Raw genomic sequence first — 21,452 nt, forward strand, 5'->3', positions numbered from 1 at the left:
TCTAGTCAATGAGCTATGGTTCTTCAAGAAGAATCCATTTCCAATAGTGATCTCAATGAAATGGAACAAGCTTTCAAGATAGAAAGCCCTGAAATAAACAGAATAGATTATGGCAGGAAAGTTAGGCCAACTTCACAAACCCGAATATATTACCCAAGGCCTACTCCTGTAGATCTCCAATTTGAAGAAGATTTAATCACCAACTCCATATCATATTCAGGAAGATCCATTGTAAATTGAAATATTGACGGAATATCATAAAACCAAATACTTGATCTAATGACGCATATGACTATGTACGCAACTGCGTGCAAAATAAGTGGAAATCAAGACCAAGAGACAGCCAAAGCCATTATTTGTGGATTTACAGGATGGCTAAGGGGATGGTGGGATTTTCATAAATTTGGTATAAGGATTGAAGATATCATTCATAATGTTTTGGAATTCTGATGGGGCATTTTTAAGTCCAAAAGGTATAACATTCCATTCATATTGCCCAAAAGGAAGAACATTAAAAACAGTATTATACATGTCTTCTTCAACAATTTGAATCTGCCAATAACCAGACTTTAGATCAAATTTGGAAAAGATGCAGGCATTCACAAGTCTATCCAGCAGATCTCTCTTATTGAGAATAGGATACCTTATCCACCGTAAGGCTTTATTGAGTGGTTTATAGTTTATTACCAATCGTGGAGCTCTCCTTTCTATTTCAGAAGTTTTTTCTACATAGAACGCTGAACAACTCCAAGGAGAGAAGCTTTTCCTAATGAGTTTTTTTTGTAGTAGATCAATAATTTCCTTTTTGCAAATTTCTAAAAGCCGGGGATTCATTTGAATTGGTCTAGCTTTGGTTGGGATTTTATTTTCGTGAAAACTAGTTTCATAAGGCAAGCTAACAATATGCTTTTTCCTATCCCAAAAAGCATTTGGGAGTTCTGCACATATTTCTTTTTCAATTTTATTTTTAATATTTTATGCTATCTTTTTATTCTCAGGGAGCAAGAGCTTGGCCTCTATTGTTTTATATTTTATTTCTTCTTTTAGGTAATATAAGAATTTTTCTTTATTAGAAATCGTCTCTTTAATATTGTTGATTTCTCGAACTTTAGGTTCCTCAAAAAATTCAAATTTCACATTATGCCCTTCTATATTGGCTTCAATCCTTGTATTATCAATTTTTATTGGGTAGAGCATATTTAAAAAAGGAATTCTTAGGATTACAGATTGGCTTAATCCTTTTACCATATGATAAAGGGTAACTCAAAGCAATTTCCCATTATTGCATACTGCAGCATTTGAAAGTTTATAATTTATAATCATTTTGTTGCCATCAGCTGTATTTAAGACCTGTGTGGTCTTACTAATATTTAGTAGGAACAAGCACTTCATTTATGTAATTTAGGTCTGCCCCTGAGTCTATTAAAGCAAGAGTTTGGAAACTATATTCTTTCTGGACGATAATTTTTATCATGGTGAACCATTTTTGAGTAATTACTTTGTCAAGGAAACTGACATAATTACAATCATGTGTCGTATTAGAGGACTCTGGTTCATCCTTAACTATTTTAGGGAGAAATTCTTCTGCTTTAGGCGGCAAAGGTTTTTTATAACTATTTATGATATTATCAAATTCTATTTCATCATCTGAATTTACAGGACTATCCTCCACGGTGTTGGAGGCTAGTTCTAAAACTTGTACTCTATTATTTGGATTTATTAGTTCATTTCGAACTTCATTAATTTCTTGTCTCAACTCAGAGATAGAAGGTTCCTTATGATTATTACTTTTATCCTCGACTCTCCTAAGGATTTTAGCAAAACTATAATCCTCTTGGGTGCGAACTAAAGGAGGAGAAGGTTTTTTATTCATTTTGGCTATATTTATATGTTGGACTAAAGCTTCTCGCTTAGTCTCAAGGTCAGTTATCTTATCTATTATATCTATGATTAGATTCTCTTCATTGGTAAGGGTGTTACAGAAACAATTAGTATCTGTATTATCATTTTCTGAGTCTGAACTGCTGAGAATTAAATCTTCGTTTTCTATTTCTCCAGTCAGCATTTCTAAATCAGAACTAGAAGAATTATTAGAAGATTCTTCATTTATTTGTAGTATATGAAATAGTTGATCTCTGGTATTATCATCTAATTGTAAGGCATCTATTTTCCTTTTGATTCTACACTTATTTTTGTAATGCCCTACCTTACCACAATTATAACAAACAGGAATCCTTCTTTTTCCCCTGGTTTTCTTGAAATTACTTTTGGGGGAAAATTTCTTAAAAATCTTATCTTTGATAGCCTCTCTGTTGGATCCTGATTTGTTGCTGGACCGTTTTTTATATTTTCTCTTATTGGAATCTTTGGAGGAAGGCAGAGTAGTGAATCCAACCTGTTCACAAAAATCTCCTAGTTTTTTCCTTCCGGTCATTCTTTGTTTCTCTAGCTGCCTTTTAAGCTTTAAATCCGTACAGAGAGCAAGGCCTTCTGCACAAATTTCGATTGATAGTTCTCCTAATGTGTATAAAGAATATGGGATTATTCTTCCATGCTTATTCTTTAATCGTGTTTTAATCTTCTCGGTGAAAAGATGGGGTAAACCGGCAATGAACTTTTCTTTCCAGTGATCCGATTTACTGTCTTCCCTGGAAAGGAGTCTAGAGCATAACACATCTTTATACCACTTATAATAGGATAGTGTTGGGCATCTAAGATTAGAAAGAAGGTCTTCTGATCTAGCATTGAGTAACGCAGTACTCCTTACAAAGTGGAGAGTGATAGTATATATTAGAGTATTCACTGCATCACTTTTATTATTTATTATATCCTGGCCAAATTCATTTTTAATCGCCCACTGTATTGTGGCAGTTAGTATTTCATTTTTTGTATTTTCTTCCATATGGAAATCCCGCCATCCCCGTAGCCATCCTGTAAATCTACAAATAATGGCTTTGGCTATCTCTTGGTCTTGATTTCCACTTATCTTGCACGCAGTTGCGTACATAGTCATATGCTTCATTAGATCAAGTATTTGGTTTTCTGACTTTCCGTCAATATTTCAATTTACAATGGATCTTCCTGAATACGATATGGAGCTGGTGATTAAATCTTCTTCAAATTGGAGATCTACAGGAGTAGGCCTTGAGTAATACATTCGGGTTTGTGAAGTTGGCCTAACTTTCTTGCCATAATCTATTCTGTTTATTCCAGGGCTTTCTGTCTTGAAAGCTTGTTCCATTTCATTGAGCTCGCTATTGGAAATGGATTCTTCTTGAAGCCTAAGCCTATATATATATAGGGTGCGGTTTGTATAAAGCCTAAGCTCTAAACAATCAAATTAGAGCCTACCTTCAAATAGTATCGAGAAATGTGGTTTTAATACTAAGAATAGTTGTAATAGACTTAAAATTTATTTTCACCTTTATTTATAAAGTTTAAAGGTTAAAAAATAGTGTAGATCGATAGATCTATGAAATCTTGAAAATCAATGGTTCAAAAATGCGTTACAAAATACACTATTTTCAAAACTTGAAATCCATTTTTTTTCTCATGTCCATGCATCTTGATGTCGAGATGATCAATTTAAGTATATTTAGGCATCAAAACAACCTCTTTTAGTGAAATTTTTGAGGTAGGGTCAAATTTGATTGTTTAGAGCCTCAACTACATATAAACTTTTGCCATATATATATATATATATATATATATATATATATATGGAAAACATTGCGCAACGCTTATAGGTGAAATCACTCATTTTTGCCGATGCTCATATCACCATCCAAAGTTCATTACACGGTCACAATTGTCCGGTAGTGTTTCATTTTTCTTTTCGTTTTTTTAAGAATCAGAATGATATGAAATTTGAAGTGTGTGTTCATCAAAAATAAGACAATAAAAAAATTAATTTTAAAAATATAAATTGACCAAAATAACCTTGAAAATTTATGGGGGTATTTTGGTCAATTTATATTTTATGAAATATTTTTTTCATATTTTTATTAAGTGCGCCTCACTAAGATGTACACATGCTCTAAATTTTGGATCATTCCGATTCATAGAAAAAATAAATAAAAACTTAAACATTACCAGACAATAATGACCATGCGATGAACTTTGGATGGTGATGAGTATAGGCGAAATCACTGTTCATTTTCTCTTATAAGCGAAATCACTCATTTTTGCCAATGCTCATATCATCGTCCAAAGTTCATCACACGGTCACAGTTGTTCGGTAGTGTTTCATTTTTCATTTTTTTTTTTAACAAATAGGAATGACATAAAATTTAGAGCGTCTGCACATAAAAAATAGGTGAATCTACGGAAAATATAAAAAAAATATTTTACATGAAAAACATTAACCAAAATACCCCCAAAATGTTTTGGAGGTATTTTGGCCTATTTTTTTTTTTTGAATTATTTTTTTTATATTTTTATTAGGTGCACCTCACTAAGATGTACATAGGCTCTAAATTTCATATCATTCTGATTTGTAGAAAAAAAAATGAACTACTATCGGATAATCGTGATCGTACGATGAACTTTGGACGGTGATAAGGGTATGTGAAATCACTGTTCATTTCGCATGTAAGCATTGGGAGACTTTCTTTTATATATATATATAGGGTGTGGTTCCTATAAGGTTGCAACGTTAAACAATCCAATTAAGGTGCACCTCCAAATGTTACCATAACATGTAATTTTGGTGTAAATTTTTTTTAGGATTATCTTAAAATCAATTTCATCTCTAATTATAAACTTTAAAATTCTAAAAATAACTAAAATCAAGTAAATCTATAAACATATGAAAATCTTGAAAATGGACGGTCTAGATAATGGGTTGCAAGATGCATTATTTCTGGGACTCAAAATATTTTTCTTTTTTCATATTCATACATCTCGGTATTGAGATGATCAATTAGAGGGTTTTTAATATTAAAACATCCTCATCCCATGGATTTTTTAGGTGCATCATTAATTCTACATTTTAAGGTTGCAACCTTATATAAACTTTTGCCATATATATGCATATATATATATATATATATATATATATATATATATATATATATATATATATATATATATATATATATATATATATATATATATATGGAAATGACCTTGTGAGACTCTCTCAGGCCCATATGTGTAGGATCATCATTCAATTTGGCACAGATCTATAAAAAAGTCAAGCCACACACCCATGTGATAACTTTTTTAGAGATTCTGTGCCAAATTTAATGGTGATCATTTAGGGTCCTACACACATGGACGTGTGTGTGTGTATATATATATATATATATATATATATATATATGATTTTCTAGGATTAACAACCCCCCAAAAACAAACAAGTTTAAGTTAGAGACCCTTGTGATGCACATTTTTATCCCCTTTGCTCTCGTGTTAATAAAACTGAAAGCAGACACATGGGCAATATGGACCTTTGCAGCGAGAGATTGAGAGAGAGAGAGGGCCAGTAGCAACAAGAGATCGGGGGAGCGTGAGGTGAAGAGAGAGAAGGGGCAGAGAGGGAGGCTGAAAGAGAGGGGCAATAACAGCGAAGAGAAGAGAGAGAGAAGGGGCAGTAGCAGCGAGAGAAGAGAGAGAAGAGAGAGAGAAGGGGCAGTACCAACGAGAGATTGAGAGAAAGAGGGGCAATAGCAGCGAGAGATTGGGGGGAGTGTAAGGTGTAAAGAGCGAGAAGAGAGAGAGAGAGAGAGAGAGAGAGAGAAGGGGCAGAGAGGGACAGTAGCAGCGAGAGAGGAGAGAGAGAAGGGCAATAGCAATGAGAGATTGGGAGAGCATGAGGTGTAGAGAGAGAAGGGGCAGAGAGGGAGTTTGAAAGAGGGGTGGTAGCAGTGAGAGAGAAGAGAGAGAGAGAGAGAGAAGGGGCAGTAACAGTGAGATATTGGGGGAGCATGAGGTGTAAAGAGAGAGAGAGAGAGAGAAAGGGCAGAGGGAGGTTGAGAAAGAGGGGCAGTAGCAGCGAGAGATTGAGAGAGAGAGGAGCAGTAGCAGTGAGGGATTGGGGGAGCGTGAGGTGTAGAGAGAGAAGGGGCAAAGAGTGAGGTTGAAAGAGAGGGGCAGTAGCAGCGAGAGAAAAGGGGCAAAGAGGGAGGTTGAGAGAGGTGTAGTAGCAGCAAGAGATTAGGGGAGCATGAGGTGTAGAGATAGAGAGAGAGAAGGGGCAGAGGAGGTTAAGAGAGAGGTAATGAGGGGTGTTTGGGTGAGGATAGAGAGCAATGTGGAGGGAAAGATTCACTCTATCGATCTCTCGCTGCTACATCCCCTCTCTCCCAATCTCTCGCTGCAAAGGTTCATATTGCCCTTGTGTATGCTTTGGGTTTTATTAACATGAGGGCAAAGGGGGTAAAAATGTGCGTCACAAGGGTTCTCTAACTTGAACTAGTTGTTTTTGGGGATTTGTTAATCCTAAAAAATCTCATACATATATATATATATATATATATATATATATATATATATATATATATATATGAGAAAAGATGGGATTAACCCACTAGCTCATATGAACACATGAGCCCAACCGTCCAAAATTGAATCTGGGCTGATCTGACGATTATAGATGTCCGATAGTGTTTGATTTTTTTTTTTTCTACAAATTCAAATGGCTTGAAATTTTAGGCGTGTGTTCATCAAAAATCGGTGAATCTTCGAAAAATATCAAAAAAAAAATTTATATGAAATAAATTGATCAAAATACCCCTGAAAAGTTTCGAGAGGTATTTTGGTCATTTTATTTTTCACGGATAATTTTTTTTTATATTTTTCGAAGATTCACCTATTTTTGATGAACACATGCCTAAAACTTCAAACGATTTGGATTTGTAAAAAAAAAAACTAAAATTTAAACACTACCGGACATCTGTGATCGTCATATTGGTCCAGATTCAATCTGAGCTGTTGGGATTAGCCCACTAGCTCATATAGTGAACATATGAACTAGTGGGCTAATCTCAACAATTTCTATATATATATATATATATATATATTATCTATATATATATAAAAAAAAATCAATTATTCACATCTAATTGTATCGGTACATTAAGATCTTGAAACTCACAACAAAAGTCAGCAAGATATGGACATTAGATAAATGAATAAAGCTGGAATTTTTAGATCGAAACTAGTATGATATATACTTTACTGGTTTTGAGGTTGAACAATTTTAGCAGTTTGTTCAAATAATATGATCTCCTTTTCTTTGATCAATACTACTTCAAATTGATCAATTGTCTCACAAACAAAAGTCGAAACATTATAAGGGCGTGTAATGGTATATCGAGACCCAATAACTTATGACGCAATGATAAAAAGACCATGGCACATTTGTTGTCATTCCTCTGTTGTGTGGAAAACAGATAATGATTAATTTTATGAAGATTTTTAGAAATAATCTATTCTAGATTATTTCACAACATTCTCATTAAATTTGTTTATCACCCAATAGCAATTTCCGTCCAAGAATCATCAAAAGTTGTGTCTAAACTGATAACACAGTGCTGATTATAAAAATCGGCAACCTAGTAGTTCACTCTTTTATCATGAATCACAATTAGATTTGTCAAAAAACTATTTCAATCTAGCTGGAAACATATTGTCAATGATCCAACAACTATTATTGTTCAAAAGTCATTAAGAAATTAAGATTAAAGAATCATATTTAACACTGGTTTTCTGTTGAGAAAAACTATCAGAAAAACACACAAATTAAATATAAACAATGGCTCAATTTTTTGCACAATTTAGTTTGATGTTGCTGTAAATTCATTTTTGAATGACGTCAGCCAAATTATGATCGTATTCAGTAGGATCAATAGAATATTCATGGCTGAACTCTAATCAATCTGATCATCTAGATTAAAACAGTTAATTATGAACCAAAGTTTAAAGCAATTTTATGAACCAGAATCGTAGAAGTTCCAACGTAGAAATGACACAACTTGATAATGATACATTTCAGTAATAGAAAAGTAGTTGGGAACTACACACCAGCCTTGAATTCTTGGACTCGTACTTCCAATGTTCAAAATTCTCATGAGAATATTAGTGTTCTTTTCAAATTTCTTGCCTTTTGCATAAAGTAAGCCCCAAGTAACACAATTCAAGGAAGAGCAAAAGACTATACTCAAGTAACACAATTCAAGGAAGCATGCTGCCCAAGCAAAAAAATATACAGGTCTGTAAATGAATGACATTTTGAGAGAGCCCACAGTAACACAATTCAAGGAAGAGCAAAATACTATATTCGAGTAACACAATTCAAGGAAGCATGCTTTTCAAGTATTACATATACAGGGAATTCCTATTCATGTGGAACTAAATCATTCCAAAAGAAAAAACGAAAATATCCCCCACAAAGATGCATCGTCTCCTGATCCAAAGATGCTGATAGATGCAATGACAAAACACATTTCTGATAGAACCAATTCCAAAACTACTAAAGGATGCCTGAACTGCCATTTCCAAGTTCGAGAGTTTCATTAGTGATGGAATATATAGCCTTCAAACCTTCCTAATCATTTCCACGCCAAGTGTTGAGCCAGATAGAGAGGGTAAATGATCCACAAACCCATATGCAAGATGGAGATGTAGTGGGTGAATAATCCACATGCACATATATTCAATTCATTGCTTCAAAAGTTGCCTAAAATCATACAAGAATGCCCATGAAGAATGTCAACAGTATTGAGTATACAAGTGGAGAGCGCATTTAAAGAAAGGAAGTGAATATCTGTAACAGTAGCGTGTAGCCCCTTCGAGAGAGACAAGCAAAGAGTGATCCCTTGGTGGTCACAATGAATTGAGAGAGCAGCCCACGGTTATCATGGAGAGAGCCTGGTGGTTAGAGTCGAGAAAAGAGGGATTCACTGTGAGATTTGATTTCAAATTAAAAACACCTACATAGGAGAATTCCTTTAGTCCAAAGTTTTGGGGACCACATAAGAATTACTAGATGATTATTCTTAAAATAAAAAAACCTTAAATTTTGAGTTTCATGACACAGATCAAGCCCTTAAAAAATTGAACAATTTCTATTCAATCTCGAGGCATTATTTTTTTCTACTACAAAGAGTACATTTTATAAATTTCTTTTGTTGAGATTATTCCATGGATAGTAGAGATTACATTCCTAAAAGTTAAGAAAAACAATATACTAGCATGTGCTTTGCCCAATGGGGTAGGAAATCTTTGCTGTCAATTGCTATCATATTATTCTATTTAGCGCTGCCAGATCACATGCAAAACTACATGCAAAACACATGCTTCTGCTAGTACTCTTAAATGAACTAGCTTCCATTCAAGCACGCCCGTGATGATCTATAAGAGCCCCCAATACATACATCAAATATACCTTTATAAGGTTTAAACAGTATTCAGATCAGCTAACAGATACAAAGACAAAGACCGATCTCTCCAAAAAAACATAACACAGAAAACCGCACAAGCCACCAAAAATTAGAGATGCAGTTATGACCACACCCACAATCAAACCCCAATAACACCCTCCATATGCATAATTTTTTCCTAACTAGGAATACGAGAGAGCTTACAGAATTTGGCACACTCTTCAATCCACCAAAATTAGAGAGGCCTAACAAACATAGACACCTCCTTGGCATGCACAGTGTTCCTCAATTAGGAGGATGAGAGAGCATACAAAATCTGGCACCCCAAGTCTTAGATGCACACTTCGTCAATCGTAGTCTCAGCTTCTTCAAATATGGGAGGAAGGTAGTCCTTGGGTTTCCATTTGCTGGGAATGGAGATTTCTTTGGGATCAACAGTTGGACGTGCTTCTCTTGCGCTTCGACTGTTGTTTCTTGTGCATGGCTGACTGCACCTCTTTATATCCTTGTTCAGATCTAAATAGTAGGGAAGAAAAAGAAAGTAAATAAATAAATAACTGAATAAAAGTCAAAAGAGTCATCCATACTGAACTTTTTAAGGCACGCATTTGTTGACTTTGAAACTTGCCTGACAAAGAATATGAATGGCTATCTGCTAGAAGAAAACCAAAACCAGTGTTCACCAGAATCCGCTTGGAAACTACTTTCGATGCAACCAATAAAATGCCACAAGGAATGTACTTGTCAAAGAATTCAAGACAAGAGACTAAGGAACACATGAAACACAGCAAAACCACGGATGTGTTATATGGTACACCATGGGGTACCATCTGCTCATTCTCGATGACGGATGGAGGATATTCAATGTTGTGTGTCATTTAGAACGGTTATTACCCATTTTCCATTGTAGAGAATGGACAGTGGACGTCCCTATGTTGTAACATGCCAAATGCCAGTGGTGTATGGTATGCTTTCCCATGCAGCTATCATAATCTTTAAAAATGGACAAACATCAATTAGGTAAAGACAAACTTAAAGTCCCAAACAAACAGCATTTAGTAAATTATAAGTTCAACAAACACCAAAGCAACAACCTTTTAACTTTTCTAAGAAGGCATGCTCATGGTGATAGAAAAGACACTAGGCCAACAATCAAGTTAGCAAGAAAACTTTCGATGCAATGTAGGCTCAAGGCCCAGTTGCTACCTGAGCCTCCTCCACTGAAGTGGTAAACTAAAGGGAATAGAGAAGATAAAAGGAGATATATAGAGGCAGTCAGTCACACACGCACACATGCACGCACACACACACAGGTGGTATGTGTTCAATAACAAAGGAAGGAAACACACGCCATAAAAAGTACTATTGCACTCATGCATCACTGCACTGTACAATTATATTAACCAAAAAAACACTTATGCATAAAGCTACAGACTACATTACATACAGCACAACAAACCAGACAATCAAAACCAAATTGAAATCTAAAATGACTCACTCTGTGGCGGAATTCAAGTTCTTGATCTCTTCCAATGCATGGCTCACCGCATAGACACAAATCTTCCGAACCTGGACAATATAAAACCAATTACAAAATGCATGAGCTTCAGAAAACTAAAGGCAAGGGACACAAGAATAAAGAATGCTGACCTCTAACTTATCTTCGTTGCCTCGATGGTGCTTTGGAAGCAACCGAAACTCGTCAGTCAATCTAATGCACTCATAGACATTCTCCGGCGACACAAAGTCCATGGCAACTTTAATACAAGACTGCAGCATAAAGAAAGTAGAGCAAAACAGGTGAAAAGCTTCAGTGCAAAAGCCCTAGAGTAGAATACCTCCACTGAGACAAAAATTAATACACCACAGCTCATTTTTTTTAAAGGCAAATTAACATTCCACAGTTCACTTTAAAAGCCTACAATTACCTTCACATTTCGAACTTGGTGAGGGCAGCCAGCAGGAATAAAGACTGCGTCCCCCAGATGTTGTTCAAAGGTCCAAGGTTCCACTCCTACAGAAACACCCCAATAGAAGAAAAAAAAGAAATCTTATCAGTCCCATATTTTGTGATATAATATTTCTTTCCAAGTCAAAAGTCCATAATTAAAGGCATTTTCATAATCACAAAGCCATTAACTATCCTACTGAGAATCTAGACTAACCAAATTCTTCCTTAAGCTTCTTTTTGTGTTCCACTCCTAAATAGAATCTCTGATCATGAATGGGATGAATAACCTGGCACATAAAACATGTAAATGTGAAAATTATAGGAATTTATCTCTGTTAGAAAAACTCTTCACAATTTTACCATATACCTCTTTAAGTGGGCAATCCGAAGCATGTCCAAATTCCTTTGAATGCTTTTTTAGGTATGCCTCCAGCTTTGGCACATCCTTCCTTCGAAATATGTCCCATAGAGCACCACCAAACTCACGCTTTAGTTTCAATTCACTGGCAGAAACTTCAGGCCGCTCTTTGTCCTTCATCTGAGGATTTCTTTTCAAGTCTTCAGACTTCCTGGAACAACTATGTTCATCATCCATATCTTCATCAACCTCCATCACCTCTCGCCCAACAACAGATGCACCAGCATCGCCTTTTCTCTCGCCATCCTTACCGTTATGTTTGATGCCAGGGCAACCAGTCTCCCAACCATTACTCTCCACAATTGCAACATCAACAGTTCTCTTTGCTGTAGAAATAAAGTCAGGAAAGCCAGTATCCCCTGTTATCTCCATAGTTTTGATACAGTGCTCTTCACAAGTTTCAACCTTCACTTCATGCAAGCAAATGTTTTCCTCCTGGCCAGTTCCAACATCAAGATTTGAACCATTTCTTCTTTTGGAATCAGATAAACCAGTCGCTATGGCCTTCCCATCTATAGAAAGTGTTTCCCTTTTTCTGCGCCCCGGATTAACCCTTTTCTTATTCATTCCACAGGCATTAAGGGCTTCCATTTTATCTGCGGTGTTGTGCTGGTTCTTTAGCTCTTCTATCCAAGTCAAGTGTTCAGAAGAAAACTCAACCTCTGCTGTATGTGTCAGCACATTTACCTGAGCCAAGAAAGCGAATAAATAGAAAACTGAAGGAACATAAAACGCTGGAAAGGAATACATTTCATGAATTGAAAAATGAATGAGTAAAGAAACTGAAGTAACCTACCAATAAGGAGGATTTTGGTAATCCAACAGAAGAGAGATTAAAATAACCAAGACAAACAAAGAAATCCCACTCTTCATCCTTTCAGATTTTTATTGAGCTCATAACAAAAAAGAAGTTGATAACATGCTCATTAGTTATCCTACATTACAAGAATATGCAGATCAATATCTCAGTGCAAGAGAACAGACAAATTAAAAACTCATCCATCCAACAAGTCAAAAATCTAAAATGCAAAATTTCAGACCATTCAATAAAATAAACTCAACCTATAGCAGGGTACAAATGCGACTATGTAATAACTCACAATGCAGTACCCATCCAGAACTTTTGTTGTAATACTCTCAACTATAACACAATAGAAAATTGTAAATAGTACTCAATTCTGCAAAAAGAAAGCATACCGCATCAGACATATCACAGTGCAGCATGGTTACAGAGTCTCCTCTGCCAAGTTCATCTGCATTCCCATATGCAATATAAGTTTTTGGTCCTAAGTCTGGCTTAAGGAATTTCTCAGGAAGCTTTGCAGCAAGATTAAGGACACCGACTTTGGGATTTGTGTATTCCTGAAATGGCAACCCACTAACGAACTCAGCACCATGGCGAGGCAAAAGCTCATTGAAGAAATTTGATGGGGGCCAATCCTTCAGCTTCAACATTGCTGGCTGCTCACCACGAGGCACACGGTCCCCCATGTAACCTTTGAAAAACTGATGAATATTAATATCAACCTGCATATCAAAAGAGACAATCACTCTCACAATATGCAGAACTACAGAAGTACTCAGAAACATAGATTTCTAAGCACTATCTACATCAATAAATATATATTACAATATGAAACACCCAAAATAATGATCTTTCTGCCAACTCCTAAATCATGGAAAGTTTCAGAAACCAGAGATGTCTCAGCTAATCAGTGGGTAGCAAGTAAAGATGAGCCTGTACAATTGTGTGTTGTTTGTATTATTGTGGAGTGCACATGCATGCATGGTAGTCATCTCACTCAAAAAGTTCACCACATGATTTTCACAAGAGATGCAAGTCACTTACAACAAATGCAGGGAAGCCACAACCATTGAAGATAAATGTTGTGAAGACATATCAGGTTTGTTATCAGAAAACAATGCATCATTTATAGTATTCTTTATAGGTAATTGAGCAACTTTAGCCATGAGCTTAATTAGTGATGACAGACAGAACTCAGAAACTTGCTGGCCATGGACCAGACGATCATAGACAAGGCTTACTGCAGAAATCTCCCCAACCATAACTATAAACATAGCATATACATAATTATTACTTAACTGTTTGTACTCCAATCATAGCAGCAAATCCAAGAAGTCTGAACTTGAACCCAGGTTATAACCTTAACTAATCTGTAAAACCCATTGGTAGCACCTAGCAAGCAAAGCAACAGGTAGCACCTAGCAAGCAACAGGTGACTATAATTCAAGACTCTCTAATCCTTTTTTAATACATCACCCAAGGAGGCGACGACCCAAGAACGATTTGAGGCTAGAGGCCTGTGCAACTTAGAGTACGCCACCTAGGGAATTCAATACGAGGAATCTAATGTATCACACAAAGAAGTGATACTGGTAAGCACAGACCAACATGTTTACTAATCATTCAGCATTTAAAAGGACACCAATGCATGCAAAACTTAAACTAGGTGATCAAAATTGCATGAAAGGCAGCAACTTTGATGGAAATCCTAAAAAGAATATCAACACCATGAATGCCCCTATCCAAGCCTACATGCCAAAAACAAATCCACACAGAAGTCTTATGTGTAAAAGAGCATTAGAGGTTCCTTAAACTACTTCTTTGCTCAATCTTTTTTTTTTGGGGTTGAACTTCCTGTGTTTTTGGATCAGTAGAGGTGCCTATCAGAAAATTAAACCAAGATAATTCTGCACCTGATGTTTCAGGAACCAGCATTCTGGAACTTAACATCATATCTCACGGTTAATTTTGTAACTGACCTCACGCCAATCCATACAATCAATGGCAGTCACCTCGAGCAACTCGATTCCAATTTTGGAGTTAGTCCTCTCACGAAATGCACGATGCATGACCATTGGCTCCCAGCTCAGACCCAGTTTACTATCAAGACATTTGCGTACTATCACTGGCTCACCATTAGTCCAATGCATTCGAAAGTGCTCAAGGTCTCCATTTTTAATATCTCTAGCAATTGGACAGTAAATATAATTGTCGTCAGATTCTTCTCTATCAGCTGCTTTACGAAGCAATTCCTTAACTCCATTCATTATTTCACTTGAACAGGAGCACGGATCAAAATTATCTGATAGCTCTGAAGATCTGAATATGCTAGCCATTTTGTCAGCTTTAACTAGCAGCTCGGACAACCAATTGCCCTGAAATATACACTTTAGTTCCAAAAGGCCAGCACTACATCCTCCCATCTTTGTATGAGGGCAAGAGATGTTGCCATAATTGTCAGTTTTCCATTCAAAGGCCAGCACATCTTCGCATGAAGAAGACCTGATGCCATTAGACTCCTTTTTCCTCTCACTGCCCAAATGAAGCCTCCCACCATGCACATAAGTTTTCTCTCTTGACACAAACTCCAAATGAACTTCTTCACCACCTCCAAGGCTGAAGCCTGCGCGTAGATCTTGGCAACATTTTAGACAGAGATCATATGAACAGTTTGGACAGCTCCGATGTAGATCCACAATGGATGTGCTGCAGTTGTTACTGTTTCAAATCCGAAAGGATCAAGTTCCAAAACACTTTAGAGGAAAGAACTAGAATGCATCAAGAAAATGAACCATCCTTATCATTAATGAGGAACGAAAAGCTTACCAATACAAACGCTCATCATCATAACAAACTGCCTGTTGAACCTGTATATCAGATGGAGGTACTCCTGCAGATACAGAAACTATTAGGGCACAAAAAATAGGTAAAAACATACAATTAGCCTGAAACACTATAAAGGCAGATGTTGACGGGTCAATCTTGCTAATTCACCTTGACTCTGGGTCCCAAAGCCCTTTGGTCCAGGTCAAAACCCACTCTTAATTAGCAAACCAGTTGGACAGGCAGACTAAACAACAAATCAAACTTTTCTTCCATTGAATAGAATTTTATACACCATTAAGTTCAATTTTTTAAAAACCTATTGGTGACTAGAGTCCCCGTCGGAGAGGTTTGGAATGGATCAGCATCCGAACCGATTCATGACCTTCCTATCTATATGATATTGGTCCATACCTTGAATGGTAGCCTCTAATTCCATCTCTGCTTCTTGTTCTTGATGAATTTGCCTGAGCAAGGGACAGACCTTGTGTATCAAATACTGAAGATGACGAATTTTTTCCTCTTTACTTATCTCTTTCGAATGACTCTGCAAGGAAACATGAAGCTAGAAGTGAATATAACAATTCTGCCAATTGACAGTGAACCTTTTACATTTCACAGGCACTGATCACAGAAAATGAATTATAAGCAACATCGGTTTGCTAAATAAAATCTCTGAAATGATAAAATCAAAACGTGATTACATCAAAAATATCAACCAGCAACACTTAAGGACCCCATGCAGTTTTTGTTTAAGCAGTAAACAAACATTTGCATCTAAAAGTCAGACCTGTTGGCATTTATCCAAACGCAAGCATGCCTTGCAATTGCAATTCCCAACACAGACAGGACATTCCTCCGCTATACTCTCCTCCGACAACAGAGGGTACCTGCAGCTCATCAACCAAGAAATATGAAAAATGAAAAAGAAAGAAAAGGTTTCGCTTGGATCAAGAATGCTCACACTCCAACAATAGACAAACACTATGACAACTAGCATGCAGCTCACAATCAAATAAGACCCTCAAATTTTCATGCAAAATAAAACTTACATTACATAACCAACAAAAAATTCAAAATAATAAAATAAAGAAAGGGACAAAAAACAGCTTCCTAAGTCTTGCCAATTTTGCAAGCGGTAATCTAGGTAGAACTCAAAACTCCATGATAACATGTGTAAATCAGACTCAACAACAATGTCCAAACTTCTCAGTCATTTGTCCACTGACATTTAATTTTCATTTTTTATAGTGGTAGCTCCAAAATTTCGTCATATATTAAGACTTCTTACAATATAGTTGGTTTTACTAATATTTGTGGCATTGTTGAAAATTTTAATTGCCCAAACAGCACAATACATGGCCCAGTTTTGACAACCTGGGTGCCTCTATCTTTATTAAAAAATATGTAATTTTCCTACTTTATAAAGTGAACGATTCTCACAAAAAAAAAAAAGAAAGACAAGTAATCGCATTTCTCTCCCCAACCCATTAATGAGTAAGAATAGCATTGTTTAATCTGCTTTGCTCTTCAAGGGTAAATGACATTTCACACCCCCAATTATTAAGAAACTGACACAGAACATTCTCTATCAATCAGAAGAGGAAAAAAAAGGAATTGGAATGCTTTGTTTCAAGACACTATTATTCCTTACTGGACATATGAAACCATCCAAACTGGGCTTGAATTAACTTGAAAGTTAAAACACATGCATATGCACCTCATGACAAACAAATACGTCAAAATGCGCGTCATATCTGTGGCAATTAAAAACATATGTAAGATCACCAAAAACTTATACATAACCATGTCCACAGCCGCATCTGTGCATCACAGTATGCACCTTTTTTCTAATGTATGCCATTTGTACTCATGCTGCTGCACCAATTTCACAATCAAGAAAAATTCACCACTTATAAAAAAAGTTTTAATTAACTAATTGACATTTGATGTTCAATGGTATTGTACCAGGAATCTCAAAAGAAAAAGCAATTAACAAGTTTTGAAAGAAATTGAAAGAAAGGTTGAAGTAGGAGGTAACATAATCAATTCAACGAGCCATGAAATATTTACCTGTCAAAGTAAATTAAACGTACAAGAATAAATAGCAGATACCAACATACCATCTCGTTATGCAAGGTATGCAGTAGCGCTTTCTATCACATTTGGTGCACCTCACCACCCTTCCCTTGTCATTTCTTTGGCATTGATGGCACATGTTGCTGAAACCCGGTAGTGCCTTCTAAAAATTTCACCAAAAATATTAGCAGCTTTCAAAAACTATTGGGATGTATTTCCGACTTGATAAATAATAAATCACCAAAGTAAGAAAATTAATTCATAAGAGTTTCCATAGAGGAACAGAAACAAAAGAATTGCAACAAGAATAGAGAAAATATTAAGGGATTCTAAGTTTTCAATATTTGTAGTTCACCAAATGTATTCACAACAAATAACAACATTTATAGTTCACCTAATTTATTCACAGCAAATAACAATTTACCTTTGGTTTTTCAACTGTGCATTGTACTTTCTTTTGTGGCCTACGCTCGCTGAATACATTGTTTCTTGGCCTGAGTTTACGCAATTGCTTTGCCTGAGAAATCTCTGCAATTTCCTAGAGGAACAACACATAACATTAATCATTACCAAAAAAAAAAAAAAAAGAGACCAAACAAAACACAAAAGGACTTCTAACTTATAGAAATTCAAAATCTCCCAGATTTCATAATGCCAAGTAACAATCTACTTAATCATTTTAAAAAAGGTAACAGTTTACCTTGGGGTTTTCTACTGTATATTGCCCATTGTTTAGTGCCTTAACCTTGCGTCTAGAGTAAGAAATAGCTGCAAACTCCATCTTTGGCTCAGACCCACAAGCCAGAACTCCATTATCCGAGCCCAAAATTTCTGGCTCCATTTGAGAAGCCCCAACTCCATCGCTAGGAGTGAAAGATTTACGTGTTGATTTGTTGGAATCATCTTTCAATTCATCCTCTTCTGATTCTTTCATCTTTATCTTCTTCTTTATCTTTGATATCTTGCGAGCCCTAAACGCACCATCGTCAATACTGAACCCCTTCTTGCTAGGCTTCTTATTTGCAGATGCTATATTCTCAGCCACTCTCTCTTCAGCGGAGCTTCGATCAATTTCCCTTGAACTCTTTTTAGAGAGAGAATTTCTACTAGTTGATTCGATGAAGTCATCTTTCAATTCATCCTCCTCATCTGGTTCTTTCAGCGTCATCTTCTTCTTTAACTTTGATATCTTGGTAGCCCTAAAACCACCATCGTCATTACTGAACCCCTTCTTGTTGCGCTTCTTCTTTGCAGATGCCATATTCTCAGCCATTCTCTCTTCATCAGAACTTTGTTCGCTTTCCCTTGACCTGTTTCTGCAGAGAGAATTTCCATTACTGATCTCGAGTAGAACCTTTACCTCCTGCTTCTCTTTAGGACCTGATATAGAATTCCCAGCGCCATGTTCAAGCAGAACCTCCTCCTCTTGCTTGTTTTTTTGATGCACAACCTCCTTCTTTTTCGGCTTTTCTGAAACATAATCCGCACATCCGTTTCCCATTTGGTCTCTGGTCTTGCATTGTGAGCCCTTGTTCTTTGCAGAAGTTCTGGATACTTTTGCCTTGATTTCCATCTTTAAATGTTTTTCACAAATAAGCATATCATGAACGCGCCAGTTCTTGCACCTCCCCACCCCAATGGTTTTTTCGCAGCGTAGGTCATTAGGAGCAGGGACAAAGAACGCATCTTCCTTCATTATCAAGCTACTGAAAATAAACCAGCAAAAATGGGGGTTAAAAAAATAAAACCAAAGTACAGGCCTGAGGAACGAGAGATACAAACCGACTCTTGGCTCCAAGAAAAAGGAACCAAAAACGGAGAACCAGAACAAAAAACGGGGATATAAAAGATCAGATTAGGGCAAAACAGAGGGGTTCAGAGCTCAATGAGGATAAAGAAGCGAAAAACACATGGAAAACAGAGGAAAAAGCAGAGCTTCGAAGAGGAGAGAAGAAGAGAATGAATGAGAGAAAGGAAAGACAACAGTGGTGCATTTTCAAACTTTCAATTTTTTAAATGAGAAAATCCCGCCAAAGCTGACAGCTGAGTGAGCAGGCCGCATTAGCGGTAAAAAGAGGGGCCATGTCCTCGGAGCTTACAAAACCACTTTTACTCTCTCCTAAAAGCGGTTACTTTTTGAAAGTTGAAACAGGCGCCGGCCCTTTCTGGCTTTCACTTGACGTGAGAGATATGGATTTTGCTCTTTCTCTCTCATCTACTTTTTTTCTCTCTCCCTCCTCTAACCATTAGTCTGGCGCCAAATTCAAATTTTCTCTCTCTCTCCGTAAATATTGAATATTTTATTCGATGGTGCCCCAGGAGAGCGAGCCAGCTGTCACTTCAAGTTGAGGCCGCCGCCAGTATGTGTCCTTTCGCTTTCTAATTACGATGTTATCATTTGTCAGAGCGGGTCACATCTCACCATACCTAGTCCTCGTCTGCGACTCCCTGATTTAACACATGGTAGGAGCGTTTGGGTCGGGTTGGGTCTGTTTGACCCCGACTCCGCTGGGCCTTTGAACCAAGACCCGGTTCACGTTGCGATTAGTAGACCCGGTCTTAGCAAAATCTAACCGGAAGCCGATTCAACCATTCTAATTGAAAAAGTCCCGAATGGTTAAAAAACTGCTAAAAAAAATTTAAAAAGATACAAACAAAATATGAAAAACACATAAATAACGATTAAGACGAAGGAAAAAGTTTATATAAAGATGCAACTTTATAATGTACAACTATGGATGCGCTTCAATAATCCATCGAAAAATATAGTTTTAATGTTGAAAAACCCTTTAATTGATCATCTCGTGTCAAGATGTATGACCATAAAAAATGAAAAAGATTTGAAAGTCTCAGAAATAATGCATTTTACAACATATTATCTACACCGTCTATTTTCAAGATTTTCATTTGTTTATAGATCTACTTGATTTTAACCATTTTATAATTTTATAATTAGATATAAAAATAGATTTTGAGATAATCCTAATAATATTTTTCGTCAAAATTATATACCATGATAAAGTTTGAAGGCGCACCTTACCTCTACAGCTACGGGTGCATTTGTATGCCAACTACACCCTTAAAACAAAACACATTCAAATAAGGTGGAAAATTAATGAAAAAATGGATTTTAACTAATAGATTTGTACCAGGGGGTATTTTAAAAAAATTCTGAAAAAATGGGAAAATATAAAATTACCAAAATAAATTTATAATCTTTACCATAAAAATGTATTACAAACCAAATTCTTTATTTTCGGGATTTTATATGCTTTTTTTTTAAAAAAAAAATATCGATTGATCACCAAACCACCCCAAACCGGTTCTGATCTAACCGGACAGTTACCGATTAGATCGCCCTGTTTTTCCAACATGGAATAGATCTCAATGAAGTAAGGCGCAACTCAAGAAATTCACTGAAAGGTTCCATACCGATGCGAAAAAAAAAACCCTTCTCATGTGGAAATACTGATTACAAGTCCTAGATATGGTGCATCTTGTAATGCTTTTATTAACTGTCTATTTTTTTTATTTTAAGTATTTGTAAAACTACTAGATCCAAACGTGGAAATGGATGGCCTCGACTAGGCCTAATTGTCCCGACTCTAAAAAACCTAGGACCTAGGTCACAAAAATATAGCCCAAGTGCCCGGCCTAGCTTAGGTCCATGACAAGGCCAGCTCTGTTCAGCCCAAACCTTTTTTACTCCTTTACTCTTTATCGATTTTGTTTGGCTCGATCTGGCTTGGCCCAGTCTGGGCCGGGCAAGACCTGGATTGGCCCTATGGGGCTAGGGCCAAGAATGGAATGGCTTAGACTCGACCCGTTGCCAGCCCTAACTAGATCCATGCTATTTTTTTAACTTTAAATTTCATATTTAGAGATAAAAATATATTTTTGGACCATCACAAAGAATTTGGCACTGAAAACAACATATTTTAGCATCATTTGGACGTGTGCCTTACTTGGATTTTTTAAGTATTTTGACATAAC

General features: G+C 36.4%; 1 protein-coding gene across 4 annotated transcripts; it reads right to left on the reverse strand.

Annotated features, from left to right (window-relative positions):
• Positions 1-8,164: 8,164 nt before the first annotated feature.
• LOC18445708 (lysine-specific demethylase JMJ29) lies at positions 8,165-19,604 on the reverse strand. 4 transcript variants are annotated; one of them, XR_002282937.2, is made up of 15 exons: positions 18,160-19,604; positions 17,884-17,997; positions 17,504-17,622; positions 16,171-16,270; positions 15,795-15,927; positions 15,384-15,447; positions 14,537-15,275; positions 12,950-13,279; positions 11,702-12,439; positions 11,549-11,621; positions 11,312-11,397; positions 11,034-11,153; positions 10,882-10,952; positions 9,588-9,899; positions 8,165-8,871 (listed from the first exon to the last, which is right to left on the reverse strand). XR_002282937.2 is itself a non-coding variant. In XM_020674495.2 (14 exons), exons 1-14 carry the CDS (start codon positions 19,153-19,155, stop codon positions 9,815-9,817), a joined length of 3,768 nt encoding a protein of 1,255 aa, XP_020530154.1. In that variant the 5' UTR covers positions 19,156-19,604; the 3' UTR covers positions 9,351-9,814. The 4 variants fall into 4 exon arrangements, 2 of the variants coding, with proteins under 2 accessions (XP_020530154.1, XP_020530157.1); XR_002282938.2 differs by having other exon boundaries at positions 8,257-8,933; XM_020674495.2 differs by lacking the exon at positions 8,165-8,871 and having other exon boundaries at positions 9,351-9,899.
• Between the last annotated feature and the right edge of the window lie 1,848 nt (positions 19,605-21,452).

This window comes from Amborella trichopoda, chromosome 2, assembly GCF_054954075.1.
Source record: "Amborella trichopoda isolate Santa Cruz 75 chromosome 2, AtrichopodaSantaCruz75HAP2 v2.0, whole genome shotgun sequence".
NCBI classification, from domain to species: domain Eukaryota; kingdom Viridiplantae; phylum Streptophyta; class Magnoliopsida; order Amborellales; family Amborellaceae; genus Amborella; species Amborella trichopoda.

Excerpts from the sequence above, each read along its gene's own strand:
- LOC18445708 (XM_020674495.2), bottom strand. The coding sequence starts at position 19,155 with ATGAAGGAAGATGCGTTCTTTGTCCCTGCTCCTAATGACCTACGCTGC. Across the intron at positions 15,928-16,170 it reads GTTTGGATAAATGCCAACAG|AGTCATTCGAAAGAGATAAG; the intron begins GTCTGACTTTTA and ends GTTTCCTTGCAG. Across the intron at positions 11,398-11,548 it reads GAAGCTTAAGGAAGAATTTG|GAGTGGAACCTTGGACCTTT; the intron begins GTTAGTCTAGAT and ends GTGTTTCTGTAG.